At 47.8% G+C, this 15,366-nt stretch overlaps 4 protein-coding genes across 4 annotated transcripts; 2 read left to right on the forward strand and 2 right to left on the reverse strand.

Moving 5' to 3' along the window:
- Window positions 1-939: 939 nt before the first annotated feature.
- Window positions 940-3,397, reverse strand: N7478_007070 (Hsp70 family protein; the record flags this gene model as incomplete). The annotated part of the gene is made up of 7 exons (XM_056923284.1): window positions 940-1,444; window positions 1,499-2,508; window positions 2,571-2,737; window positions 2,799-2,903; window positions 3,028-3,093; window positions 3,158-3,281; window positions 3,371-3,397. The coding sequence occupies 7 exons, from the start codon at window positions 3,395-3,397 to the stop codon at window positions 940-942; spliced, it is 2,004 nt and encodes a 667-aa protein (XP_056781321.1).
- Window positions 3,398-4,634: 1,237 nt separating this feature from the next.
- Window positions 4,635-7,289, forward strand: N7478_007071 (uncharacterized protein; the record flags this gene model as incomplete). The annotated part of the gene is made up of 5 exons (XM_056923285.1): window positions 4,635-4,654; window positions 4,746-4,814; window positions 4,900-5,379; window positions 5,437-7,146; window positions 7,205-7,289. 5 exons carry the CDS (start codon window positions 4,635-4,637, stop codon window positions 7,287-7,289), a joined length of 2,364 nt encoding a protein of 787 aa, XP_056781322.1.
- A 1,605-nt stretch (window positions 7,290-8,894) lies between these two features.
- Window positions 8,895-9,344, reverse strand: N7478_007072 (uncharacterized protein; the record flags this gene model as incomplete). Its single annotated transcript, XM_056923286.1, has 1 exon — window positions 8,895-9,344. The coding sequence occupies one exon, from the start codon at window positions 9,342-9,344 to the stop codon at window positions 8,895-8,897; it is 450 nt and encodes a 149-aa protein (XP_056781323.1).
- Window positions 9,345-10,919: 1,575 nt separating this feature from the next.
- Window positions 10,920-15,039, forward strand: N7478_007073 (SKI complex RNA helicase subunit SKI2; the record flags this gene model as incomplete). The annotated part of the gene is made up of 4 exons (XM_056923287.1): window positions 10,920-11,149; window positions 11,211-13,719; window positions 13,774-14,298; window positions 14,359-15,039. 4 exons carry the CDS (start codon window positions 10,920-10,922, stop codon window positions 15,037-15,039), a joined length of 3,945 nt encoding a protein of 1,314 aa, XP_056781324.1.
- Between the last annotated feature and the right edge of the window lie 327 nt (window positions 15,040-15,366).

A 15,366-nucleotide genomic window follows, 5' to 3' on the forward strand; every position in this document is an offset into this window, starting at 1 on the left:
AAACGGGGCTCGATAGTTTCGAGCTAATGAGCTAATGGCTACTCTCTCGGTTAGCTTCTACAGTACTCCGTACATACGTCAGGTGTGTTGGCAGGGAGGGTTTCCGACCTATCATTTTTTTTTTCAAAGAGGAGTTACTGTATTTAGCTATGTACTTTGGGGTTTGTTTTGATTTAACGGGAATGGGATAGAATAAGGGATACAGGGTGGAAAGTGTCGAGTGCGAACGAGGAAGTACTTTGGTACCTTTTATTAAATGGGCTAGTCGTAGGATTGACTACATTAGACTGGCTTGCATGATGCATTCGGATGAGAGAGCGTACAGCCGCGCCTTAATCTCATTTGTCCAGCTGAAGAAGGCTGGGTTTCGGGCATGTCATCGTGGCGCTTTCAGAGCCACAAACAATCCCAAGTTCCAATCATCCTCTTTGGGTCTCTCACCGTTACATAGTCGGAGTTACGCATTAACGGTCTTCTAAAATAGCTGGAAGTAGATTTGAATTTCGATCCAAAAGAGAGGAGAATGTCCGATTTCTATTGTCACATGCACCCAGATAAGCCAAAGCCTGCATCCTTTTTGGTGGCTACCCCCTTTTTGCCGTAATGTCATTAGATACAATGGTAGACAATGCCGGCATACACTCTGGTTGGCAATTTTGCCAATTCCTAGAGGTACATGGCCAAGAGAGAAGAAGAGAAGAAAGAAAATAGTTCATACAAGTTGGCAATCAAACACCGATACACCAGGGAACAAGAAGGGGGATAAAAGAGCCTTGAGAAGTATGTGTACAGTTGATGCGAGTAGAAGATGCCAGCAAAGAAAAAGAGCAAATCAGGGAGTCTCTAACACACACATAGGAAATAAAAAAACATAAGAGGGGAAAAAATACAAGGGCATATCAATAGCCTAGAGTTGAACAGCCGGGTTTACGAACGCATTTACTGCTTGTTCTCACCCTGCTGCTCACCCTGCTGTTGCTGCTGCTGCTGCTCGTTGTTGGCCTTGTGCAGCTTGTCGAAGAGAGACAGAGAAGCGGTCTGGAGCTCATCGGTCTTCTCCTTGAGCTCTTCAGCGGTAGCGGTGCCCTCGCCGGCCTGGTTCTTGGAGACGAACTCGCGGAGGGTAGCAATCTTCTCCTTGATAACCTCGGCCTCGGTCTTGTCCAGACGGTCCTCGAAGTCCTTCAGGGCCTTCTCGGTGTCGTTCAGGACAGAGTCGGCACGGTTAGCAGCCTCGATGGCGAGCTTGCGCTCCTTGTCCTGCTCACCGTACTTCTCGGCATCATCAACCATGGACTGGATCTCGGAGTCGGAAAGACCGGAGCCGGAAGCAATGGTGATGGACTGGTCCTTGTTGGTAGACTTGTCCTTGGCGTGAACGTGGACAATGGAATCGGCATCAATGTCGAAGGAAACCTCGATTTGAGGGGTACCACGGCTCGCACTATAACATTGTTAGCTTCAAATTCAACGCAAAAAGGACTCAGAAATGGCTTACGGTGGAATTCCGACCAACTGGAAGTTTCCTAGCATCTTGTTGTCCTTGACAAGTTCACGCTCTCCCTGGAAAACCTTGATCTCGACAGCGGTCTGCATGTCAGCGGCGGTGGAGAAAGTCTGGGACTTCTTGGTGGGGATGGTAGTGTTGCGGGAGATCAAACGGGTGAAGACACCGCCCAGGGTCTCAATACCCAGAGACAGAGGAGTGACATCAAGCAGCAGAACGTCAGTGACTTCACCGGAGAGAACGGCACCTTGAATTGAGGCACCCATAGCGACAGCCTCGTCTGGGTTGACGGACTTGGCAGGGTCACGACCGAAGATGGACTTGACAGACTCGGTAACCTTGGGCATACGAGTCATACCACCAACAAGGATGACATCCTGGATCTCGCTGGCCTTGAGACCGGCGTCGGCAAGGGCCTTCTTCACAGGGGCAACAGTCTTGGAGATAAGAGGGTCAACAAGAGCCTCGAGCTGAGCACGGCTCATCTTCTGGTTGATGTGGAGGGCACCAGCAGCGCCGGCACTGATGAAGGGCAGGGAGATCTCAGTCTGCAGGGAAGAAGAAAGCTCAATCTTGGCCTTCTCGGCAGCCTCACGAATACGCTGGATGGCGATTCTGTCGCCAGAGAGGTCTACGTTAGACTCCTTCTTGAAGTTCTCGAGAATATGGCGAACAAGGTGGATGTCGAAGTCCTCACCACCAAGGTGGGTGTCACCGTTGGTGGACTTAACCTCGAACACACCCTTCTGAATCTCCAGCACGGAGATATCGAAAGTACCACCACCCAGATCGTAGACAGCGACAACACGGTCAGCCTCCTTCTCGAGACCATAGGCAAGAGCGGCAGCAGTGGGCTCGTTAACAACACGGAGAACGTTCAGACCGGCAATCTGACCGGCATCCTTGGTAGCCTGACGTTGAGAGTCGTTGAAGTATGCGGGCACGGTAACGACAGCATTCTTAACTGGCTTGCCCAGGTAGGCCTCGGCGGTGTCTTTCATCTATGAAGAGTTAGATTTTGTATTTCCATTGTAGCGGATTATGTCGGCATGTAGATAAATACCTTGTTGAGAACGAATCCACCAATCTGCGAGGGAGAATAATTTTTACCAAGAGCTGAAACCCAAGCATCACCGTTGGTGTGCTGGACGATCTTGTAGGGAACCTCCTTAATATCACGCTGAACCTCGACATCGGTGTACTTGCGACCGATAAGACGCTTAGTAGCAACTGAGGGTTTGAATCCGCATTAGTGACATGACGAATCGTCGGAAATAGACGGGGGTCTTACAGAGAGTGTTCTCGGGGTTGACAACGGCCTGACGCTTGGCGGCAACACCGACCAAACGCTCACCATCCTGAGCGAAACCAACGACGGAGGGGGTTGTACGGGCACCTGGAGACAAAACAATTGTTAGAATTCGTCTTCGGATGTGTTGTGATGGAATCCAATTGGTAGAGCAAGATCTTCGAGATTTGGACCTCTGCCAGCACGGACGAAGAAAAAATTGTTGACTCACCCTCAGCGTTCTCGATAATCTTAGGAATCTTGCCCTCCATGATGGCAACAGCGGAGTTGGTGGTACCTATCATCAATGATATTAGTATAGTCCATTACGAGATGGTGAACGTGTTGCGACGATGACTTACCCAGATCGATACCAATGACCTGGCCCTTCACCTTCTCCTCGCCACCCTCTGTGGAGTTCCATCGGCGGAAAGCAGCGCCGGGGACTCTGGAGGAAGGAGCGCGAGCGAAAGCAGTGCGCGGGAGCTAGAACATTGAGTTAGTTGTATTGTTCGCGACGCGTGATAATTTTTTTTCCCTTCCCGCGAAAAGACGAAAAAGGGACTGGAGCTTACCGCGCGAGAAATGCGAGAAGCAAGCATTGTGAGTTAAATTAAATAATACAAAAAAGAAAAAGGGGTATGGCACTCAATACGAATCAACCGCAGAGTGATGGGAGTTAAGGAGAAAAAGGGGAGGATAGATATAGAGATGGAAGGAGAGGAAGGAGAAGAAAAGAGAAAGGTTTTGCAAGGTTTGGAAGCTTATGGAATCACGGGAACACTGCCGGATGGCCGAGCTCACCGCCCGGGTTGTGCCGGCGTGTCCGTTTTATGGTGACGTTGGTATAGAGTTCGCGTTGGGAATGATGTTTAAAGCTAGAATGGGAACTAGTTGGATCGGATTCTAGCTAAATCCTAATTCTTCTTAGGAGCTACAGTGCATGATCAATTTATTTTATACTTTTTCTCCCCCGGGTTGTGGTTACTACCCCCGTTTGTCTGCCTCCCTCTATACCTGCGCATAACAACTATAGGAGATCGGGTGCCGATTTTATTTTCTCTTTTTTTCAGAATATTTTCCCGTGCCCATTCTCTGCTTCTTCGTAATCATTTGACCAGCTTTTTGCTTCGGCATATTTGTATCTTTGGAATATCCGACCTATTTGATATCTTTGTGCTGCCCAATTGTCTCTCAATTTGAGGTCCTGCCGGGGAGTGTCGTGTGACCCTCCCCGGTCTTCGATTGCGAAGGAGCCCATGATCGGGACATTGGGTGCATTGGCTTAGAGTTACCCCGACTGGAGTAGCCTGGGGTATGCGGAGCCTACTATGAGTAAAGAGGAAGAGAAGAGAAGAGAAAGAAGAACTTGAGGTTCTCCTCGGCGGCTCATCGGAAGGGTACATAGGTAGGTATACTATTATGTGGTCTACTATATACCTTGCAAAGTATTGTTAGCCCAAATTGTATGAATCCATTCATTCTGTGCCTAATCTTCCCTCGGTGTACAAATTTCTTTGAAATACAGAACACAGGAAATAAACACAAAAAAGATAGCGAGCAAAATTGACTTTCCCCCCCCCCCAAGTGTCAAATTTCCCTATCGCAACCGGCTCTTCCCTCCACAACCGCATTCATTTGCATCTCCGGCTTTGAGCTCCACCCAAGTCTTACGTCATCCGTTTGAAAGAGTACATGCTACCTACTGTACGTTCGGTACTTGGTCCAAGTTCAGCTTCACCCCCAATATTCTTCATAGCTCTATCGGGGTCTAGGTGGTGCTCTCAGTCTTTGCCCTTTTTGAATCGGACAATGTCGCCGCGGGCGTAGCTGCTCACCATGACCTCGGACTCTCTCTCGTGAGTCTTGGATTTCCCCCTCTCCACTTTCTCTCTCTCTGGCCCCCTCCGGTTTACCTGTCGATTGGAGTTTCTGACTGATCGATCTTAGACATCGCCCGACCGAGTCTCTCGTCCTGCCCAATAAACGCCGTTTCTTCCCTTTCAGGATCCCCAACTTGTATGTACCCAGCTAGCCATCTCACCACACCTGCGGCCCCCCCATAACGGACCTGATCGCTCTGACAAATAAATTTGATTTCTAGCCACTCCCAACTTCGACACTACATCAGCACAGCAGATCCGGACCGTATCTATGTCGTCGTCGATCGCATCGTCTATGCGATTCATATTTCTGCACAAAAGCGGGAGGGCATAGCTGTTCTCCCGTTCGAGCCGCGATGCTTGGCGGCTGGACACGGGTGGATCGCAGTGGGTGGGCCGGACAGCGGCGAATGCGCTTTCATTAGGATCGATGAAAGGGGTCTACAGGTTCATGACGAGTCATCTCCACTCCACGCCTCCGATGTCGATAGTGCGCTACCGCTCGACCTCGATCTACCCTCTGGGTTCCATTCCCCAGGTACGTCCGGTAGTGATACCGGCTTGCCACCTCGTTCAGGGAGAAGAACATTGCCAGAACTCGTAATACATAAATTTGGAGGTAGTATTGTCAACTCGGTGACAATTCACCGTTTTCCAAATAATGGCGAAGGTACCTCCCATGAAGATGTCATGATACTCAGGTACTTCGACCCAGGTTAGAGTTGAACTCGTATTTATTGCTAACTATTCGTGAACAGTAACAACGACAAAACAGTGACTGTCTACTCCCTAACTCGTTCCAAAGTTTTGAAAAGCTTTATACATACAACCTGCATGAACTATGCGACAGTTTCCCCGGATAAGACGATTTTGGCAGCGGTAGGGGATGAGAACCAAGTCTATTTTTACCGAATCTTGCGTGAGTGGAGATCAACATCTGCGGAAGCTGGCAGAAGACTTGCGAGATGGGATTGGGAAGTCCTTCCATGCATTGAGATGGACATTGGAATGCGCCAAGAGGATGCATGCTGCTTTACTATTGCCTTCTCGCCATCAAGCCACTTGTGTGCCATTGGCTCCCAATCGGGTGTCATCACGGTCCTTGATGTGGAAGTCATTCGAAAATATGATGGGGAAGGCTTCGATGAAAATGCTATTCTTTACCAGTTCCTAGCGTCCAGACCTTGCCAAGAAGGCGGTGCTGTGCGTTGTTTGACTTTCTCGCCTGAACCTTGGGACCTTTTGGTCTGGCTCGAAGGATCCGGTCGGGCAGGAGTTGCAGATGTCCGGCAGGTGTTTTGCCGAAGACAACTTCTGCGCCTGGACCTCGATGATCCAGCACTGCAAGAGTTTCACTTGGAACCTGTAGAGGATGAATCTGATGGACAGCTAATGGATGATGACGATCCAATCCTGCCGCCTCCTCCAGCCCCTCGATTGAGGATCCATGGCACTGATTCTCCACATGAACGAGATACTGGGGAGTCTGAGCGTTCTTCGCTTCGCGAAAATCTAGCTCAAGGTCTTTCTGAGCGCGAGAGATTGATCATGGAGTTTTTGAACACGGCACGTTGGACCTCAAGATTGGAAGAAGGACTAACCGAGCGACCTGAAAGGCCAGCAAGAACAACAGTACACCCACATCCTGCGGCTCGCTCGCGGCAACACGTTGCTACAGACCAGACTAATCGGAACTCGCGTGCTACTCCACTCCAACACTCCTACGACTCTCCTGATAACATGCAAGATGGTGATGATGACTTGTTTTTACCTCCGCCACCTCCACCTGTCCAGCGTCTAAGCCATATAAATCGATCAGGCGCCCCTGAGCGTTTATATCACGCGAGACGTCAAAGCTCAGTCGTCCTATCTCAAGGAAGTCGATCTTCAGAAGCAGGGACTTCTAGTCATGATCGGCAACCAAGCATTACTGTTAGCCTGACAACCTCACCTTCCGAGCTTCAATCCACCAGCTCGGATATCGCCTCCAGAGTTGGTGACCCAGATGTTGCCAGTCACGAAGATAGCTCAACCTCAAGAGCACCAGACGCGCCAGGGTCACCAGGAGCGCCTTCTTTGATGATGGATCCTATAATGCGTTCAGAAGCTCTGGCTAGACTCCGATCCCCGCGATCAAGTTCTACACCGCGGCAGACCGAGCGGCCACAGTCAACTACGGAAAGGAGATATGATGCATCTCGGCTCTCAGCGCACGAGATTAGAGCCAACCTAGCAGCTGAGCGTCTGCGACGTCATCGTCTGGTACCAAGCGAGATGCATAATCGTGCTTCCCATGATCGGGAACAGCGACACCGCCAGCAACTACTTGGTTTTGAACAAGCTCATTCCCCTCGGTGGATCAGGAACATCATAAATGACCTCCCTGATCGAAGTTTGATACATGCCAATAGTGCCATAGAGCCGGACGCCACAGCTGGAGTGGGGTGGGGGGCCGACGGGAGATCACTGTACGTCCAATTGCTTACAATTACTTATAAACAAATTTCTGACTTACCATTTCAATAGGTACATTGCAACCGTGGAAGGAATCTTTGAGTTCCAATTGAATGTCCACGACCGAAGAACCTTTCCATCCTTCTCATACCGATAAGAACATGGTGTTCGAAAAGCCAACCGACTAAATCAAGCTTCCTCAGTATAGGGGAATAGGCCAATTTCCTTAATGTTTTATGGCTTTTTGGGCCTCAACTTTTATCTTTTGTATTTTGTGATATCTTGGTTTTCTTATCAGGTGCTTTTTGATTCCCTGCATATCCTTCTGGCGCTCGGGGTGTATATTTCTTCAGCCTTTCCCCCAAATGTCTTTGCACAGTTTCTTTTGATGGCTGGACCCGGTACAAAAGTTCAATGCAAATGATAGTTTCTAATTTAAATATTTCATATAAATTTCAAACCTCATGAATCCAGCCAAACGGTCATAAACTACATCTATATGTCCTTTCAAACGTCCCAACAGACATCCAATTAATTAGTAGCTCATCGATGAAGTTGATACTTCCTAACTAAATTATTGACTGGATGGCCTTGATTACCCCATCGTGCCCATTTATTTCAACTACTAATATTCGGGATGTCTCTTACATTTATAACCTTCTCTCACCCCGTGACAAGTTAAAGCTACACAATAGCTCGAGTGAATAGACAGCGGAAGATGCCGACTTGGAATTTACACCCCCAGGGCCACCTCCCACCCTCCTTCTCTTTTCCTGTGCTCTATACAAGTACCTAATTACTAGTAGTATCTGATACTGATGCGAACTAGATATATCCAAGGTCACTCCTGGCCGCATGCTCATATTTACTTGCTCATCTTTTCAAACCTTCTCTCATGTTCACAGTTACTGAGCTAGTAGCCCTCGCTAAAATGGCGGAAAGCACAACAAGCAATGTCTGGTACGAGTGTGAGTGTGATGGATTGTTCGACAACTTTGCAATCGATCCAGACCGGGCCATGAATATGGTATGGTGTTTGACCTAGAACGATATCATAGCTGATCCTCACTCGCTAAATCATTGAAAATAGTCGTCGATAATCTGACAACTGGAAGTGTTGGACAAACTCCCTAGTGATGGACAAACACGTTCTCATATTGCAGATTCAGGTCCCTATCGACTCTTTGACAACCGTGCCAGAAAGGCTTTGAATGCATTTCATGAGCTATCAAACCACATCATAGTTCAAGTTTGCGATCAAGTGCTACGTATATGTCTCGACGATGATCATATCACAGACTTCATGTTGAGTTACACAGTTCGACAGCTCACAGTCAATAATTCGAACTACTCAAATGAATCAATGGAGCCTCTGAAACAGTACGTGATGTTGACTAGTTAGCGTACTTGGCGCTTCAAGTTTCTCTGCACTGTGCCTGGTCAATTGTGTTTATCTATTTTCAATCAAGAGAGCTAATTTGTTCGATGATGATACGTGAGGCGATTTTGATGATGACTACTTCTACAGCAAAGCATGAGCATGGATTATGCGTGTCTTATTTTTGAGAAATATAAGTATCTAGAATTCGAAACGGCAAGCAACTAAATGGTAGAAGCAGGGCCATAAGTCGTATTCAATAGATGGGTACGTCGTAACGCGTCTCGATTTTGACTGTAGCTTTTTATCCATCTATGAACAGCTTAGGTTTTAGCCGCAATGTTCATATAAATGGTAATATATCAAGTACATACACACCCTTGTTTAAGCTTGAGTCAAGATAAACTCTTCTTCCGGGGTCTGGTCCCACCCGGCAACAACCAATTGGCCATTTTCAGCACGCAAGAAGTACCCGGAGTCTCGTGAAACAAGCTGATACGCGGTGTTGGAAACTTTCTCCGGGGTATAAACCTGTGTCTCGTTGCTTCCAGCTACACAAACAGAGCCCTCGGCTTCACCACAGTTAAGCGAACCACCAAGGGTACTTGTAATTGTGAATGCATCTTTCACAACTTGATCGGGAGCGAAGAACCAGGTTTGAGGTGGGGTTCCGTCTGCGTCCTGAAAAACAACAGGCTCGTCGGCAGCAACGTCGGTCAGAAGTTGAGAGTCAAGGGCAGCAGATCCGATTGTGTAGGTCCCTTCTTTGAAGGCAGCAAAAGCACATTGGGAAAGGGCAGCGAGAGTACAGGCGAGAGTGGCAAAGGTCCTCATGTTGATGGTGTTGAGATGTAAAGTTCCAAGCAAAAATATAGAAGGGTTCGATTGAAATGGAGTTGGAGGTGTAGAAGGTGTAGAAAGGTCTTGGATTTGTGAAGATATGATTTACACAATATGCCCACCCAATCTTGCTCTTATTTATAGGATTCCTGAGATCACCCCCCAGGTCCATCATAAACAATATGCAGTTCAGCTTCAGCCACCTTTTGATCGTGTTGCTACCATAACAAGATATTACTACATTAGGATGGAATATTATGCATGAACTATTGATGTGCACGTTCCAACTCTCAGCCCCTTACCCATTTTCATGTTACACAAAGCCTTCCTGCAAGGGATAGAATTCATTACTTCCCTACGGTAATAAAGTAGAGCAGATCATTCTTCGTGGAGACTTATGGCCCGTGCTACTCCCGAGAAATGTTGTTGGTTGTAATAAGCCTGAGACTTGTAGCTTCCCTCGAGGGCTGAAGCTTTGATCAACTTTTATTTCGTATTTGATGGGTTGCTGCACGATTCAATGATCGGCCAAGCTGGCGTTACACAACCCCACATATTTCAGACAAATCAAGAATTTACGAAAGTACGATGTAGATCAAATCACGCATTAGTGACTAATTAAGTAGCCCCATTGTTTTATCAACTCGCAAGGTTGTCACTAGTAGTCGACAAGGATCCCGAAGTTGATCTTCTTAGTAATATCCATTATGCAAACAAAGCTCTTTTTGGCGGCTTGGTTGAGCTCTACAGGTAAATAAATACTTTATTTCTATTTGTTGAGGTAATCACTCTTCTCTAGCATTCACAGAGTGCTCTACTTTTCTTAGGTACATACCAGGAAGCCCAATGTCCTACTATTCAGTGTAGCCCCCCCCCACTGGCAGCTTCCTAAATAAAACCCGTTCCTTGAATTTTTGGATATAATTCAAGTGGTCGCTTTAACAATCTCACGAACATGCCAGTTTTACGTACATATATAGTTTAGTCAAATACATGCCAGCTGAAAGAACTTTGCATACACACTAGTAGCAAGTCAATAATAGCATCATGATGTACTATTAATTGTGTACACGGCTTCTAGTAGTGCCTCAGCCTGACAGTGGCACACTAAAAATCCAATTATTCTAGTATATAGTACTAAATACTACTCTATGACTATTTATAGCCAACATAGTACCTAATAAGAATGTTAACAATGATGGTATGTGCTTGCGATCAGGGAATATAACGTTTAGGTGGTGTTAACATCAACTTAATTCCAATATATGAAGCCCCACACGACGTCAATGGATGGGTATATTGCCGGGATGTACCGCCTAAAGCTTCAGCTATCGGGGTGCGGACAACACCGTTAGCAATATTGACCTTGTCGGCTGGAGCATTGGCTGGAAAGCGAGAAGCAGAACTGAGAACTAGAAAAGCGTCTCATAGCCAACACAATTGTGAGCAGGGGCTCAAGAGACGCCGCCGTCGATCACTATCCCAAGCACGGACCAAGGTGGGGTGCACCGTTTGCCGAACTGAATTAAGCATTATAAGCCTTCGCCCATTGCACGCCCCAATTCCGAAATGGCCGACTCATTAGCCTCAGCGCTGGGCCAGCTAGTTCTGAATGCAAAGTCGCTGAGTCCTGAGTCCATGGAAGCTCGACTTGTCGAAGAACAGAGTGGAACATTTGAAAAACGCAAGCCTTGCAAACAAAACCGACAGAATGCGGAGGATCTCTTGAAAGAACTGGAAGATGACTTCCTGACACCTTCAGCTAGCTTCAGCTCTAAGTGGCTGAATCAACTGCAGAAGTAAGTGCTTGACGATTGTATTCTACCCCAAAGGGCTGTCCTAGCTAACTCATGCATTCAGGCGCTGGGGCGTCGAGACAGACCCATCCGACCTCTTCGAAATTGCACCCACACAAACACGCTCCGTAACCCGCTTCACAAGAGAAGGATTAGAAGGACGGGTAACCGGATATCAGGAAATCACAGTTCCTGCCTCAAGTGCCAATGCCAAGAACTCGACTTCGCTTACGCGCCGGCCGGCTGGTCGTGCGGATTTTGTTCGAGGTGCTGCTGGATTTTTCCCTTTTGCACCGGGTGGTCTGGAAGGAGTTGAGGCTCTTGCTGAGATGGAAGCGGGCGCAGAGTCTGGGGATCAATCGCGCTCAGGAAGACCGGGTGGCCTTGATCGCATCATCAACTTTGGGGCTGAGGGTGGACTGTTGTCAATACCCCCTGGATTTGACCGTGGCATGAGCTTTGAAGAAGCGAAGTTCAATCAGAATGCTAAGGAAGACGAGGAGGTTGAAAATGCACTCAATCAAGAGGAAAGTGAACTTAAGGCTGATAAACCCGAGGAACCCCAAGATACGGATGGAGGGGTCAAAATTGAGGAAGAGGGAGAAGTCAGTGATGAAGATGAGGAAGATATTGATGCGTTGTTACCAGTGGAATTTCCGTCACTTGAACCGCGTAACCCATTGCTGTCAGGTCTTCAGAGACAGAAAGGCCGAGAGTGGGCACATGTTGTGGATGTAAACAAGGAAATCACTAATTTCCACGACCTGGTTCCCGACATGGCCCGTGAATGGCCATTCGAACTTGACACTTTCCAAAAAGAAGCCGTTTACCATCTTGAGAATGGTGATTCAGTTTTTGTGGCCGCCCATACATCAGCCGGAAAGACAGTTGTGGCAGAATATGGCATTGCCCTGGCAGCAAAGCACATGACCAAAGCAATTTACACCTCGCCTATCAAAGCACTCAGTAATCAGAAATACCGAGATTTCCGTACCGAATTCGACGATGTGGGTATTCTGACGGGTGATGTCCAAATCAATCCCGAGGCCAGCTGTCTGATTATGACAACTGAGATTTTGCGAAGTATGCTTTACCGAGGTGCAGATCTTATTCGTGATGTTGAATTTGTTATCTTTGATGAGGTGCATTATGTAAACGATCAAGAGAGAGGTGTTGTCTGGGAAGAAGTTATCATCATGCTTCCAGAGCATGTAACCCTCATTCTTCTATCTGCCACTGTACCTAACACCCACGAATTTGCATCCTGGGTCGGTCGAACAAAGAAGAAGGACATTTATGTTATCTCAACACCCAAGCGACCTGTACCTTTGGAACACTATCTCTGGGCCGGGAAAGAAAAGTACAAGATCGTTGACTCCAACAAGAAGTTCATCGAAGGTGGCTGGAAGAAGGCCAATGAGGCTATGTCTGGCAAGGACAAGGACAAGGCCAAAAAGGAGGCTGAAGCTCAGGCACAAGCCCAGAATCAGCGAGGAGGGGGAGGAGGTCGGGGAAATGCCAGAGGTGCTCCTCGAGGAGGTGGCCAGCGTGGAGGTCAACAGCAAAGAGGTGGACGCGGACAAGGTGGGCGAGGCCAGCCTTCCAATCGGGGGACTGGTAACATTGCTCGTACTGGACGTGGAGGTGGCCGTACGACTGCTGCGCAAGATAAAAACGTTTGGGTCCATCTCGTTTCGCATCTCCGCTCAAAAGATCTTCTCCCAGGTTGTATTTTTGTTTTCTCGAAGAAACGGTGCGAGGAAAACGCAGACTCGTTGTCCAACCAGGACTTCAGCAATGCTACAGAGAAGAGTTTGACTCATATGTTCATTGAGAAGTCCCTCACCCGACTGAAGCCCGAGGACCGCACCCTTCCCCAAGTTATTCGCCTCCGAGAGCTTTTGAGCAGAGGTGTTGCTGTGCATCACGGTGGTCTTCTTCCAATCATGAAAGAGGTGGTCGAGATTCTCTTTGCCAAGGGCCTGGTCAAGTGCCTTTTCGCGACAGAAACTTTCGCTATGGGTCTGAACTTGCCCACCAGGACAGTTGTCTTCTCCGGATTCCGTAAACATGATGGCAAATCTTTCCGGGATTTACTGCCTGGTGAGTACACACAGATGGCCGGACGTGCGGGGCGTCGTGGTCTCGATACAGTAGGATATGTGATTCTTGCGACAACGGGCAGAGATGAAGCACCACCTGCTGCCTCTCTGAAGAAGATGATTCTCGGAGAACCCACCAAGCTAAGATCCCAATTCCGACTTACGTACAACATGATTTTGAATCTTCTTCGCGTGGAAGCCCTTAAGATTGAGGAAATGATCAAGCGGAGTTTCAGCGAGAATGCTACACAGGCTCTCCTACCGGAACATGAAAAGCAAGTCCAGCTATCTGAAGCTAGTCTCGCCAAGATTAAGCGAGAACCCTGCGACATCTGTGACTTGGATTTGGAAGCATGCCATGAATCTGCGATAGAGTTTGACAAGTCAACAGCTGAACTACATACAAGTCTGCTGGCATCGCCTGTTGGAAAACGACTATTCTCTATGAAGCGACTGGTTGTGTACAAGAAGGTGAGTATGCTCGGAGGAGTCGGAGGGGTTAATTATCCGCTAACTTTAAACTAGGATGGATTGCGCACGGCGGGTGTCCTCGTGAAAGATGGTGTTACTGGAGGTGCTATGCCCTGCTTACATGTCCTTGAAATTGGCACAGTTGGAAGCAAACGGAGTCCGAGTGACATTCTCCCATTCGTCCCAGTCTTCCGACCACACTTCGAGGCCCTTCCGTCCAGTGCTGCTTCTATGCAGCTGAAAGTGGCTAAAGTCCCACTCGCCGACCTCGAATGTGTCACAAACACACAGGTCAAGGTTGGAGGGCCGATCTGGTACCTGAACATCAAGAAAGGTACGGATCGATTTACGCCAGAAGGCGGACAAGTGCGCTTACAAGATATTCCGACAGAGGCCGCCAAGTTCGGTGACAAGGAGTTGACCAAATTTACCAAATCGTGGGTCAATTCAGCGTGGGATGAGATAGACTGGTCCCGTATCAAGGAGCTGCAAGTTCGTGATATTCTCAGCAAGCGGCAAGCCCAGGCACAAATCATACAATCCGCTCGCTGCCTGTCGTGTCCAAACTTTGTCAAACATGTGAGTCCAACATTCATCCTTTTCCTATTCCCTAAACTATTGCTAATATATTTTCCAAAGTTCGAAATGCAAAATGACGAGTGGCAAGTTAAGGAGAACATCTCGCAACTCAAGCAGCTGATGTCGGATCAAAACCTTCAATTACTTCCTGACTACGAACAACGCATTGAAGTGCTGAAGGAACTTGGATTCGTTGATGATCAATCTCGCGTGCAGCTGAAGGGCAAGGTCGCTTGTGAAATCCATTCCGCTGACGAATTAGTATTGACTGAATTGATTCTGGAGAACGTCCTCGCAGAATTTGAGCCCGAAGAAATCGTTGCGCTCCTATCTGCCTTCGTCTTCCAAGAGAAGACTGAGAGCACTCCTACCTTGACCCCTCGCCTGGAAAATGGCCAAAAGACCATTATCCGCATCGCCGAGAAGGTGAATAACTTCCAAATTCTACACCAAGTGATCCAATCTAGTGAAGACTCCAACGACTTCGCCAGTCAGCCCCGATTTGGTCTAGCTGAGGTGGTTTACGAATGGGCCAAAGGAATGTCGTTCAACCGCATTACCGACCTGACCGACGTTATGGAAGGTACGATAGTCCGCTGTATCACTCGACTGGATGAGACATGTCGTGAAGTAAAGAATGCGGCCAAGCTTATTGGAGACCCCTCTCTGTACACTAAGATGCAACAGGCACAAGAGTTGATCAAGCGGGATGTGATTTTTGCCGCGTCCTTGTACATGTGAGCGGGCCCCAATGTCATCATTGGCGCTCAGCAAGGTCTTTTGTCTGTGACGCCTTTAGGCCCCCATGCTTGAACCCCTCCTATTTGATTACTGCTTTCCAATGATATGGTTATCCTTGGAATATAGTGCTAGAAATAACATAATGCATTTATGACCGGGATCTTATACATCTTCTTCGTTCTATAGGGCAGATGGTTGGTTTATAGTCTTTAATGCAGATAGATAGGAGTAATTATGTGGCAATAGAATCAGATTGAAGCGATAAAGGGTGATAAAAAGCCTTTAACTCGATCACGTATAATATTGTAATTCACATATAGTATAAAC

Source organism: Penicillium angulare (assembly GCF_028827245.1).
Source record: "Penicillium angulare strain IBT 27051 chromosome Unknown utg000004l_segment0_segment0, whole genome shotgun sequence".
NCBI classification, from domain to species: Eukaryota; Fungi; Ascomycota; class Eurotiomycetes; order Eurotiales; family Aspergillaceae; genus Penicillium; species Penicillium angulare.